The sequence below is a fragment of the Antedon bifida genome, chromosome 2 (genome assembly GCF_963402885.1).
Source record: "Antedon bifida chromosome 2, ecAntBifi1.1, whole genome shotgun sequence".
Taxonomy (NCBI): Eukaryota; Metazoa; Echinodermata; class Crinoidea; order Comatulida; family Antedonidae; genus Antedon; species Antedon bifida.
In genome coordinates this window covers 4,190,537-4,203,001 of record NC_136227.1, presented here as the reverse complement: position 1 = coordinate 4,203,001, position 12,465 = coordinate 4,190,537, and the positions used below count along the sequence as shown (strand labels likewise).

General features: G+C 33.3%; 3 protein-coding genes across 5 annotated transcripts in view; 2 read left to right on the top strand and 1 right to left on the bottom strand.

Moving 5' to 3' along the window:
* The window catches only part of LOC144835897 (ATP-dependent RNA helicase DDX55-like), a 44,998-nt gene that overhangs the window by 4,774 nt on the left and 27,759 nt on the right, over positions 1-12,465 (bottom strand). Inside the window, exons 15-18 of one of the 2 annotated variants that reach the window (XR_013611124.1) lie at positions 12,294-12,378; positions 11,809-11,907; positions 11,220-11,288; positions 10,966-11,118 (exon numbers count right to left, since the gene is read on the bottom strand). Coding sequence is in view for 1 of the 2 variants with exons in the window: in XM_078691018.1 (XP_078547144.1) it covers positions 11,068-11,118; positions 11,220-11,288; positions 11,809-11,907; positions 12,294-12,378 (304 nt within the window). In the remaining variant the exon portion in view is untranslated. Of the gene's footprint in view, positions 1-10,873; positions 11,119-11,219; positions 11,289-11,808; positions 11,908-12,293; positions 12,379-12,465 lie in introns of those variants that run through there. The other variant, XM_078691018.1, reaches the window with a different exon arrangement.
* Positions 4-3,128, top strand: LOC144835916 (intraflagellar transport protein 22 homolog). Of its 2 annotated transcripts, none has more exons than XM_078691040.1 (6): positions 4-120; positions 524-606; positions 759-848; positions 966-1,064; positions 1,588-1,688; positions 2,089-3,128. In XM_078691040.1, the coding sequence occupies exons 1-6, from the start codon at positions 82-84 to the stop codon at positions 2,235-2,237; spliced, it is 561 nt and encodes a 186-aa protein (XP_078547166.1). In that variant the 5' UTR covers positions 4-81; the 3' UTR covers positions 2,238-3,128. The 2 variants fall into 2 exon arrangements, with proteins under 2 accessions (XP_078547166.1, XP_078547167.1); XM_078691041.1 differs by having other exon boundaries at positions 1,588-1,723; positions 2,089-2,257.
* Positions 3,959-9,783, top strand: LOC144835869 (uncharacterized). The gene is made up of 6 exons (XM_078690989.1): positions 3,959-4,192; positions 4,489-4,741; positions 5,019-5,060; positions 6,029-6,140; positions 6,598-6,844; positions 7,374-9,783. The coding sequence occupies exons 1-6, from the start codon at positions 4,111-4,113 to the stop codon at positions 8,726-8,728; spliced, it is 2,091 nt and encodes a 696-aa protein (XP_078547115.1). The 5' UTR covers positions 3,959-4,110; the 3' UTR covers positions 8,729-9,783.

The window sequence follows — 12,465 nt, the reverse complement described above, 5'->3', positions numbered from 1 at the left end:
GTCGGAATGTATGTTGCGAGGGACGCTTTGTGAATTGCAAATAAGTTTTGTTATTTTGTGTTTCAAGACTTATTTCCTAGTATGTTGAAAGCAAAAATTCTAGTTCTTGGACCTTGCAAGGTAATTTCATTAACTATACTATTGATTTCATCTTAGCAGGTTGTCATGCTTATATAAAATCTTCATATATTTCCATTTCTAATCTTGACCATAAATCCAAGCCGGTTTTTAATCTTTTGTTCGAACATTTTTTAACCTACTAAAGCAGCTAGCTTATCCTACCAGCTCAAGGCGAGTCGTTTCGCCCCTAATCATACAGTGTATCATGAAAACTTTTTCACACTTCAGATTCAACTTTAATAACATAATTAGGGCCTAACAATTCATAGATACAAACTTGATAATTATTTTATTTCATGCTCAGTAAAATCTCAGTCTTTTCCGTAATTTCAGACAAATAATAAATATAATTTTAATAATATTTAATAACCGTTTTTGCTTTTTTTTCATTTCAATTTTTCAGAGTGGTAAATCAGTACTGTCAAATTTCTTTGCCCAAGCATCAGATTTAGCAGGATCAGAATACAGAGCAACTCAAGGTGTTCGGTAGGGTTCAACTCAATATTAATACTTTGTATGAAAATTGGTGGTGGGCTTAAATACATAAAAGTATTTAGAACCACATATTGTAGTCATCAATCAAAATAATAACATTATTTGGTATATTATAATCATAGAACTGTTATTTTATTATTTAGTATTCTAGAATTTGAAAGCACAAGTCTTCAGAAGGACGGCAAATCGTCAACGCTAGATGTTGAATTATGGGATTGCAGTGGTGACACAAAGTAAGTAGTACTGTAAATATAATTTACTTCATAACATGACATAGATAAGTACAACACACACACACCTGTTCAAATTATGTAAATTTGTAAATTTATATTATTATTATTATTTAAAAGGTTTGATGAGTGTTGGCCTTCAATTATGTCGGATGTGAATGGTATAATTCTTGTTTATAATCATGATCAACCAAACCATGCTCAAGAATTAGAAATGTGGTGAGTCAATTATAATGTTTATAATGACTTTAGAAATGTGGTGAGTGGTTTATAATGAGTATAATGACCTTACACTACAGATTAGTTCTGGTATTCTATAACTTTTACTAAATCTTTTACTCAAAATCTTTCATTCCAATCATGTACTAATTTAAAAGTATAGGGTAAAGGTAAATTACTGGCAGTCCCTACAAATGTAGATTGATTGGTCAACTTAAAATAAATTGCAAACTCAAAATCACTATCAATAATTTATCATTTTAAATTTCCCTATTTATAAACAAGCGCCGTTTGGTGGCAGCACTCGACACGAAGGTTTGGTATGTGTCGTCCACAACTCTGTGAAATTCAGTAGGCTGCAAGTCGCAGGTTATTCCCCCATTTACAATTGGTTGTTTTACAGTACATGTAAATGTTGATTTTAGACATCTTCTTCTACTTATATCGGTGACTGTCAAGGACAAAAGATGATCAGAGGAAGTTCTAAAATACTATTGTTACTGTCTTCTCTTATCTTTGATAGGTTTACAACGTTTGTGGCACAGCAAGGACTGAAAGAATCTCAATGCCTTGTTATAAGCAACACCAAACCAACAACCAGTGAAAGGTCTAAAACACAACTATGTAAGGCATACTGTATAAATGCACACCTAACTACAGTTTTTAGCATTTCTTATTTACACCTTTTACACAACTTTATGAACAGATACTGAACTTTTGGATTTATCAACAGATAATAAACTAATTAAAATTTGCTTCAAATTAATACTGAACACTAAAATGCTTTATGTCCTTTATCATAATAAAATAACAATAGAAATCTATCTTAAAGATTGGCAAATATTAGTATGATAAAAAACAGATAATATAAAATATAAAACAAAAATTCAGAGTACACACACAATATTGCACAAAACTTTTAAAATGCAGTAACAGTTTAGAAGTTGAAATACGATAAAATTGCATAAAACGTGTGAAGTGAAGAATTTTAATTTATTATAATTTCTATTTTATTACTTTACAGCGTCCGTCATTTCACAGCTTAATCGGGTGACTGTGAATATAGAGGAGAACTCAGAGGGCGCCAAGAAGGAGTTTCAATTGTTTGTTGGCCGACTAAGAGGTTATCTTAGCGCCAAAAGAGACCAAGAAGAGCTTAGCATTATACAATGAACAGTGACTGAAGCTCTGTCTACACTATCAAAAAGTGTGTTCCCAAATATGGTAGTGATATACCCAAATGGTAGTGGTATGACATCATCTTGTCTATATATGGGCACATCACATTTTTTTGTCACATACAGTTTGATAGTGTAGACAGAGCTTTATTAAATGAGATATGTGAAATGCTTAGCCTCATCTGTAATACAGAATTTATTATTTATTTCAGTTTTTATATCACTGGACAGTTTAGAGTCTCTATATTGTATGAGATATGTTACTGATACAGTACGTGGTATAAACTGTCTGAACCAATCAGGTTACAGTTATATAACATCTCTAAAGCTCTGTCTACACTATCAAACTAGTTTGACAAAAAAAAAGTGTGATGTATCCGAATATGGTAGTGATATGCTTAAATATGGTAGTGATATGACATCATCATGTCCATATATGGGCACATCACTTTAGAGATGTTATCTTATAACCAAGATATATTCTAACCTTGTTTAACATAGCTTAGTCAATTTAAAAAGGCTGTACTTCGCTAGTAAATATATTGTTTTAATTTAATTAATTTTGCAATGCAGAAGCTGATATATAATAACATTAAATATTAAACCCAAGAATAAATAATACCATTAATTGACGAACTCTATGGTAATACTGGTAAAGCTAATTTTTCATACACAACTGGAAGAGTAACCAATCACAAACATTAATTTACTGTTTTGTACTCAGTTATTACCGGTAATTCAATTTTTAACAACAAGCTGTTGTACTGTCTAGTTGTCGCAAATAGTGCAATTGGTATATAATTGTATATTCTTACGTCTTATATTGATTGTATTTCACTCTATATAGGTTAGTTGACTTAAGTTTTAACATATGTTTTACTTATGATTTATGTAAACAATGTTTTGAAATATAAATATCCATACCTTTTCAAAATAAATATATTTAACTGTATAAATAGTGTAAAATATTTTCTGAAATTTATACCATCAAAATGGTATAGATGTGGAATAAAGTAAAATTGCAATAGCATGTCCAAGAGTCTTTTCAATTGTTGTTTTTATATAAATATAAACCTACAATTATATTATTAAACCCCTATATCATAATGGTTGTGACCACTATAGGAGGTACCCTGGACATTCAATGAACATGTGCACGTTGTACGTCACATGATAATCTAGTGTTATTCCAGTTTGCACTTGTGCCTTCTGACAATATATAAAAAAAGCTTTTAATAACAAATGATAATGCCATGTTTATAAATAACCATACGTTTGTCTAAAAAGATATATTCTGTATACAAATTTCTCTCAAATTAAAACTTATTGTTTGTAGTTTCTTTATAAATCAGACATATCAAAATAGAAAGAGGGGGTACGTACGCAAGATCAACAATTTGTAAGCCGAAACGACATCATACGCCCACAAAAGGTAGTAAATAGATTACGTCATGGTGTTTAGACTTACATGATTGGCTCTTATCAGGCAAGTCAACTATTGACAAAGGGGTGGTATCAATTTATTTAGTAATCTTTTAAATATTTCAAAGTGTACAAACATTAGTTTTATAAACTAATATGGTGAATAAAATACAAATATTTTGTTGATCTGAAATCTGATTTTAATTACCATTTTCTTTGAAATAAGTTTAACTTGATTCACGTGGTTTGATTATATTTGGTATCGCCCGTCACAATATGCAAATTACAAGCGTCCTGTAGGAAGGTAAACTTTGACGTGATTGAAGGCGCGCCATGGCGATTTGAGGGTGAAAATATCTGTTTTGAATTGAATTTTGTGTATTTTGGTCATCCTACATAAAATAAAAACAAAATACAACCACACTAAGCGAAAAGGTACGGAAGATATGAGTATTGAGACGTTACTGGAAGCCGCCAAGTTCGTTGAGCTCAACTCGTATTCGCAACATACACGTGGAGATGTTGGAGGTGAGTAATGATATTTTTCAAAGCACATGTAATGCGTGACAAGCTTATTTACATCGTCACTCTCTGCATGCTCACGTTTCTCCTCGGTATAAAATATCGTCCTAACGTTTCCGTGAGACAGGTTATCATTTTAATTTAAACAAAGTAATTGTCACTCATATTTTGAATCTGTTATTTCTTAATGTATTACTGTTTAATGGTTTATGTTTTTTATCATAATCTACTTGGTCACGTTTTCTGACCTTGCACATCAAACGACAATTACCGGCTATTGGAATGTTCCATTTTCTTTAAAGGGGTTATTACGAAAACACTTCCGTCTAATACTGTGGGATTGAAAACAAAAGAAAAAAATACATCACCAAGTTATTTATCACAAGTCAAGAGTTCAGGTAAACATATAAAACCACAGCAAGGTAGCCAAAAGGGGAAACAAGATTCACACCATGATGATGCTGATTTTGATGAGGAGACAGAATTGTCATCATCTGGTAATTTGAGTAATTCAGATGTCTCTGGCTATATGTCTGACAAACGACGACAAGGAGGGTAAGGACGATTTATTTTAATGAAGTAAAACAATTTCTAAAAGGGCACATTTTTTTTTTGCACTTGTGGTACACTTTATTTTAAATGTGTAATTTTTTTAACAAATTAAACAGCATTTTATTATTTTTTACAAATAATATATAAAAAAACAATTGCTGCGTATCTACATAACATTTATAGGCATTTAGTAGTCCACACTGCGCTTTGGCAAATATAATCTAAAGCTCTTAGAAACAACTATTATTATTTATACTTCAATTTAATATTGGACTTTCAGGGCTGGAACCAGAGAAGTTCATAACATACTTGAGAAAAATAGGTATGTTTACTACTATTTATTGTGTTTTGATACATCACAATGGACTGAATGATGATTGGTTTAAACTGATTCTGTGACTTGAGATTAAGCCACAGCCATAAAATTATCGGTTAATTTTTTAACCAATCAGATAATTAATATTTAAAAAGTGCACATGGTCAGACATTACCAAGAGCCCAATGACAATGCAATGATTTGTCCTTCAGGTCAAAGGTTATAAATTATCGGATTTATCCCATAATTATTCGATTTGAATGAGATAATTATCGGTTAATTTTTCTCGAGTGGAATCGGTTAAACCCCGATTCCACAAGCAGTTTATCAGTTAATTTTTATCGGTTAATTTTTGGCTGCGGAAACACAGCCTATGTAAACAGTGCACATCTTCAAGACTTCAATGCAATTACAATTTCATATAAAATAAATTGTTTTAGCAGAATCTTCCAAACTATGCCACCTCATTTGTCTTTCTGTAATGATTACGTTCATTTCATGTATGCCTCTTGAGGTATCTCAAATTATATGTCATTTTCCTGATAAGAAATTCATAACATAAATTTATTGGATTGGATCGATACATTGTAAATGTAATCGGCATACATTGAAAATGTAATCAGTATACATTTGCATAACCTTACCACAACTGTAATTTTTTTAAAGGCACTCATTTATATACAAGTATAACAATTGTATTATATCATAAAATAATCACTAATATTTTAAAAGTAATACATTGTAATGATTAAAGGGTCTTTCACACCTGTTCCGGCACAGTACAGGTATGGCTAATCGAACGCCAATCTTTCGTTTTCACGACACTCCACGCGGCCATGCGCCAATCGATATGCGCGTAGCCGCGCGTACAAATGAAACATTGACGTTCGATTGGATTTGTCGGTGCCGGAACAGGTGTGAAAGACCCTTAAAATGTGAATTTAATGTTTTTAACTTTTTATCAATTATGATAGACGGGCCCATCTGAAAGAATGTTTTGAAGGTTTACGTTGTCAGATTCCAAATATGCAAGATCACAAGGTTTCCAACCTGAGCATACTACGAGGTGCTTTTAGATTTGTACAGGTAATGTCAACATGATTCTACTACAGTAGAATTCTTTTTTACAGTCTGTTAAATTTCACACTGAAATTATTTGTAAATAATAGTCAAGAGTGAGTGACCAAGCGGTTAAGACAGTTGAACTGTAATTACGTAGCCATAACATCGGCAAGAGTTTGAGGCTCACTCGCTAAGTGGTTCTGGTGGTAAAACAAGTCTTCTCAGATAAGGACTATAAAGCATAGGTCCAGTGTACACATCTAGCTTAAAGAATCTAGTACAGTACATCTTTTGAGATGAGTAGGGGTTACCCCAGTGTACTAGCTCATACACAGCCACTATCACTCACAGCCACTGATCATAACTGGGCCCTCTGGGAGACCAGTCTTTGACTGAAGAGGTCATCCAGTATAAATAAATAATAAATTTTAAAAAAATAATAATTAAAGCTACTGTAATACATAAAAACTGTTGTTTCTAGATTCTAAAGAGAAAAGAGAAGGAACTGGAACACGAGTTGGATCGTCTTGCCCGTCACAAAATAGAGATGCAGGGACGTCTGGTTGAGTTGAGTCTAGATAACAACGACAAAAGTAATAAAAAGTTTAAAACTTCAAAAAAACCTGCTCGAAAAAAGAGAGTGAAGAAAGCGGAAAGAAAAAAGAAAGTGATTGTAGTGCCAAAACTAGAGGAGGAGGATGATGGGGCTTCAACATCAACAGCTTCAGGTAGGTCATATCTTTGAGGATATGGAAATGATGATGTCATATAACTACCATGTTTGGGAATATCACTACCATATTTGAGAATATCACTACCAAATTTAGGAATATCGCACTTTTTTTTGTCAAACTAGTTTGATAGTGTAGATAGAGCTTAATTGTATGTTTTGAAAATATGTTGTTGACATTTGGCGACCTTTAATTTTCATGACAAGCCACACTAGAAGTTTAATATCATTTATCTCTAGTGGGTGTGATGAACATATGCATTTAAACCCCATCAATTATAACCTGTCTCAATATGTCTTCAATGTCTAAAGACGACTAATAATTGAAATCGCATTCTCTCTTTTGGAAAAGTATTTTGTATTACTTTTGTAATTTATATTATTTTACATACTGCATACTGTTGAATGAATTAATGATTGTCTTTAAATAGACTGAATTAATTGTTATTTTTGTGAATATATTTTATAATATATATTTTATAATTTATTGACATGATAAAGAACATTTGTTTTTTTTCTTACTTTAGAAGCAGAAGAGGAGGAGAGGAAGTCTCGAGCTCAGTCGCCCATTTCTGGCACGCTACCACTAAGAGAACCAAAGCCAGGAATGCAGCTGCAGGTAATGTTGACTACCAGTAACCAATCACCACGCTCAATGGCACATGCTAGCGTGATCCACAGCACTGGACAACCAAAGCAACCGCTAAAAGTTGTTCCTCGCTCGGCTCCGGTCCCTCCACGTCAGCCGACAGCTGTCACGGCCAGTGATGGTCACAGTGACAGTAACAAAAATGGAACAATGTTAGCAACCGATAACGGGACTGGTTTGCGGCCAACTGTTAGCCAGCTGTTGAATAATAATCCAAGTGTTGGGAAAATCCCGCAAATAAATGTGCATAGTGTTGTGCCAAAGTTACATATCATTCATACAGGCAACCAGGTAGGGCATAAACAGCAACCATCTATAGTGGTAACGCAGCCCACAGCAGGCACTATGTTGACAATGACTGTTAATCAATCACCTAACAATGTGTCAAATCCGCAGACCAGTCGCAATGGTGGTCCAACTATGCTAGCTTCTGCATTGACTGGTCACATTGTACATGCCACAGGTAATCAGGGGGCAAAAGTTTCAGGGACACAATCAAAATTGAATAGCTCTCTGATTACCACAGCGGTTGGCCAGCCAGTCATGGCCTCATTGGCCACACCGAACATTTTCAGTGCAACTACTGCTCGGCCTGGAATTGGCACCGCAACCCTGCAAGCTCCATACACGCAGATACCATTTAACCCTGCAATGACGCAGGTGTTGTTGACGCAGCAGCCTTCGATCGCAGCGTACACACTTTCTAGACAAACGGCATTTAGTCCTACAATAATACGACAGACACTGACACCCGTGACTTCAAAGTATGCGTCAAATTCAACACCAGCGGTCACGATAATGACCACATCACAAAAGACGGTAGTGTCGCCGAAGAGCATGTCAACAACCGCTTCTACAACATCTACAGTTACAAAAGATGTTCGTATGAACCAACCGACGACAGCGGTCGTAGTCCCTGCGACGCAAACCATTACCGTTCCCCATGTTTTTCCAACAACGTACCTACAAACCATACAACCTGGAGTTCAAAGGTTACCAATTCAACAGCCCACCATTCAAACTACCAGCAATGGAACACCCGTTTTAAAAGCCTATCATCCAATGTACATACCGAGGTTCAGAACAATAGGATCGGTTATCAATAACCAAAGACCGATAATCTCCGGTAACGGAGTCGGTCCAAAGATGGTCACCCAGGCAGGTAACGGCAATACAGCAACATTTATTGTACAACCGACACTTGTAACCACGGTTGAAAAACAAAAACATTAAACAGTTTCCTCTATAAGAAAAATTATATGAATTGTGTGAACCAAAAAATATTATTAAGAAAGTATATAAAACTATAAAGTATGTCTAATCACATGCCGTATTATTTGGTTTGCGACATGTTAATTTATTGTGTGAAGTTGGTACGTGCTTCCTAACTATTCCCCGACACAGTGGTGGTTTCTAGGTCAACGACCGGTGAAGCATCACTGTGTGAGTTGTCGGTCCTAGCAAAACAAAACCCCTGTATTAAGTTGAGAGGTAAAAACTACACATTCTTATTAATATTTGAAAACATACTGTAATAAGTTTCAATGTTATTTAAATCAGGCTAAAAATTATGAAACTGTTTTGGTTTATAATTTACTCAAAAGAAATTATTCAAATAAACCTTTTGCAGTGGTTGATACAACCGAGACCCACTGACGAAATATGGGAAGAAATATTTAGCAGACAATAACATTGCTATATATTCATTTAATATAGGATTACAGTATCAATTAAAGTAAATTAGTATTGGTGCTTTATGACGAGGTGGTGAATAAATTTTAGAAAAACCTACAGAGTATACTATTTTGTAGTACGTCGCCCTCTGTAGTTTTTTGGTGAAATTAAAGGTTACTTGAGAAGTTTTCAAGTTGCTAAATGTCGCCCTCTCTACTAAAAGAATATTACTATTTGTTACATAAATATCTAGAAGTTGTTTATTTTATGTTTACTTAAGAAGTGCATATAATAATTAAGAATCATTGTCCTCTGTAACATTTAAGAATACCCCATTACAATGTCGGTATATAAAATACTGTAATATACCAATTATGTTTTATATTTACACATAGTATTTTTTACGGAAGTATGTATTATAAAAAATGGTGTTTTTTTTTATCCTAAATTACAGCCATACTAATTTATGGCAAGTAAAATTAATAATGTGTATTTAATATTATAGTAATCACCCATATAAAACAAGTTTGTAAAATATACCTCCAACTTTGAAGAATTATGTAAAGAAATGATATTAGTGTGAAGTATATACAGTAAAGAACGCATATATTATAGTTTGTCATTGTAATTGTTTGTTTTATAAAGATTGATGTGTATAGTAACAGTTTTAAATCGTATCAGCTTAAATCTTGGTTCCCGCTAGATGATTTATCGCGTCATGATTGGTCAAATTACTTCCTAGTGTGTACTAAGCTTAAACTATCTATAATATTAAATATACATCTTCAAACAAACTGCAGTCAGACCATTGTTCTTTTCAGAAGAGGCATGGTTCGAGAGCCATCTGTTCTGCCATATTGTAGGCAAGATGCTTTAGTGTCATTGGTCCCTTGGAAATACAATGAACGATGAATAACTTTGTACACTATTTGAAAACAGTAGCTATTGCCACACTCTGGCAGCTAGGCTCCGTAAAAGGCGTAATCCGAATTTACACTGAAAAATAGCAATACATTCATTATGTGCATGGCCTTACTTTTGACATAATGGAATCAATATTGCTCGCAGTAATTATACTTTTTAATGTGTATGGCTTCCTCCTTGATATATCATAAATGTTAAATATATTTATGTTATTCTATATGGCCGCCTAATAACGACCATGTATAATACATTTATTATATTTCAATGGCATACCACTTGGATAGCTCCAGGCTTCAATTTATGATTTCGTACTGACTGATTGATGGTGATGGATTATAAGATGGGGTAAGCATGATTGACGATGAAAATAAGAATAGATGACATAAATTCTAAATTGCTTCTTAGTTGGTCTAATTATTCCAAATGAGAATCAGCCCACGTTAAAATCAAACTTGTTGAACTCGTAGGAGGATGCTTATAATTTATAATAAATAAATATAACTATCGATATCATATTTATGTTAAACATACATAACTTTCAAAAAGTAATGTAATTTAAAACTTTTCTGTACATCAAAACAGTTCAAAAAGTACAGAAAAGCGATAAAACGCATAGTGATACCGGACCGACAGACAGACCGACATAGTGAACTATAGATTCGCGTCCACGCGACTAATAATAAAACAATATTCTAGTAATATTTATGTTGTACAGCTCAACCAACTGTTGACACAAACTTCAAAACAAAATGTATTTACCGAAGCATAAAAACACTGAAATGTACTTAAAAATATTAAGTATTATTTATTAAGATAGAGCTCTCAACTACAAACATTTAATTTCACAAAAATGAAAATATCTCTCCAATTGTTACAGTATTCTGTTCTTGCTTGATTAAAAAATGTATTTGAGCAACGTTGGTGGATTAAAATGTTAATACACATACTATATGCATGTAAATGTTGCTATTTTATCAAGTATCATCATCTAAACCCATCTCATCTTCATATTCCTTATTTGAAATCTGAAAAAAAACCAATTTTACATGAGCAAATTAAAACTGATGTATATCAGTATTTACTAATCAGTACAAAGCATGCAAACTAAAGTTAGAAAATAAGTTACCTTTCCTCTCTTGAGCTTTTTCACCAGCATGGCATCTTTAGCGAGTTCTGCTAAATCATCTTCATCAAACTAATAATAAAAAGAACAATCAATTGTCAACAAATAGATTCAAACAGTCCTCTGTATAAAATAATTGAAGTAAATGATAAAAAACGTGCCCATTATCATTTCTGGGAATCCTTTATTGAATTACCGTTTAAGCATAAGTGGAAAGCTATGAAGAATATTAGATCTCTTAATGTATGCTACAATAATGCTCTGCGCCGTATACTTAATGTCTCTAGAAGTAGTAGTGCCAGTGCAATGTTTATTGAACATGGTGTCCCTTCCTTTAATGAGTACATGCGAAAATCTACCTATGGTTTCATGCAACGTATGTTGAATAGTGGTAACATCCTTGTTGCTTGTGTTTGCAAACATATGCTCCATAACTCCAAAATGTATTGTAGATGGAGAAGCATTCTATATACTTAAGTTTAGATTTTTCTTTTTCTGTTTATAAGTTTATTAATATGGATGATATTTCCGAAATAAAAAGAAATTGAATTGAATTGAATTGAATTGAAAGCTAATAAAATATTAATCATACTTGTTCTCGTTTCCTTTTTTTTGACATCTCTTTTCGTTGTCTTCTGTCTTGTCGTTTATTTTTCTTTTCTTTATGCAAAGACCATGCAGTTTGTTTCTTCTGAAAAAACAATGTACTGATTATAGAATTTGTAAAAATGTGTAAATTTGCCACTATACTCCAGTTAAGCCCCACTTTTCTGTCCTGTATACCCATTTCAAGTTGATGAACAAAAAGAATGTGAACCTCAAAGTGAATAAAGTAATGGTAAGTCCCGTATTCATGTGTGAACGTAGGGGAATAAGCTGTTAGGAGTTCCTTTCCACACCACCTTATCCTCCCTAGAATATTCAACCAGGTACTCATTTACAGCTGAGTAGACTGGGAGTTGTCTGGAATTGAACCCGGGTCTCCCTGTATGACAGTCAAGTGTCCTAACCATTCGGCTACCCAACTCTAATAAGTAAAATTTAAGCTCTGAATAAAAATAAGCAAAAAGCTCGTACTTGAAATTCTTTCTTTATCTTCACTTGCTTTCCCTCCTGTTGTAACCTTAGTTTCTCTTTCCTGTGTTTTTCTCTTGACTTTTCCCTGAAATGAGTTGAATATCATAAATTCAAACTGCATAAAGTCTAGTAAACCTTGAGAAATGTTCAACTTTGACAAGAAAATTTTTCA

Coding starts and splice junctions, on each gene's coding strand:
- LOC144835869 (XM_078690989.1), top strand. CDS start 4,111: ATGAGTATTGAGACGTTACTGGAAGCCGCCAAGTTCGTTGAGCTCAAC. Junction 5,061..6,028: donor AACATACTTGAGAAAAATAG/GTATGTTTACTA, acceptor CAATTATGATAG/ACGGGCCCATCTGAAAGAAT. Junction 6,141..6,597: donor GTGCTTTTAGATTTGTACAG/GTAATGTCAACA, acceptor TGTTGTTTCTAG/ATTCTAAAGAGAAAAGAGAA.
- LOC144835916 (XM_078691040.1), top strand. CDS start 82: ATGTTGAAAGCAAAAATTCTAGTTCTTGGACCTTGCAAG. Junction 849..965: donor GATTGCAGTGGTGACACAAA/GTAAGTAGTACT, acceptor ATTATTTAAAAG/GTTTGATGAGTGTTGGCCTT. Junction 1,689..2,088: donor AAGGTCTAAAACACAACTAT/GTAAGGCATACT, acceptor ATTACTTTACAG/CGTCCGTCATTTCACAGCTT.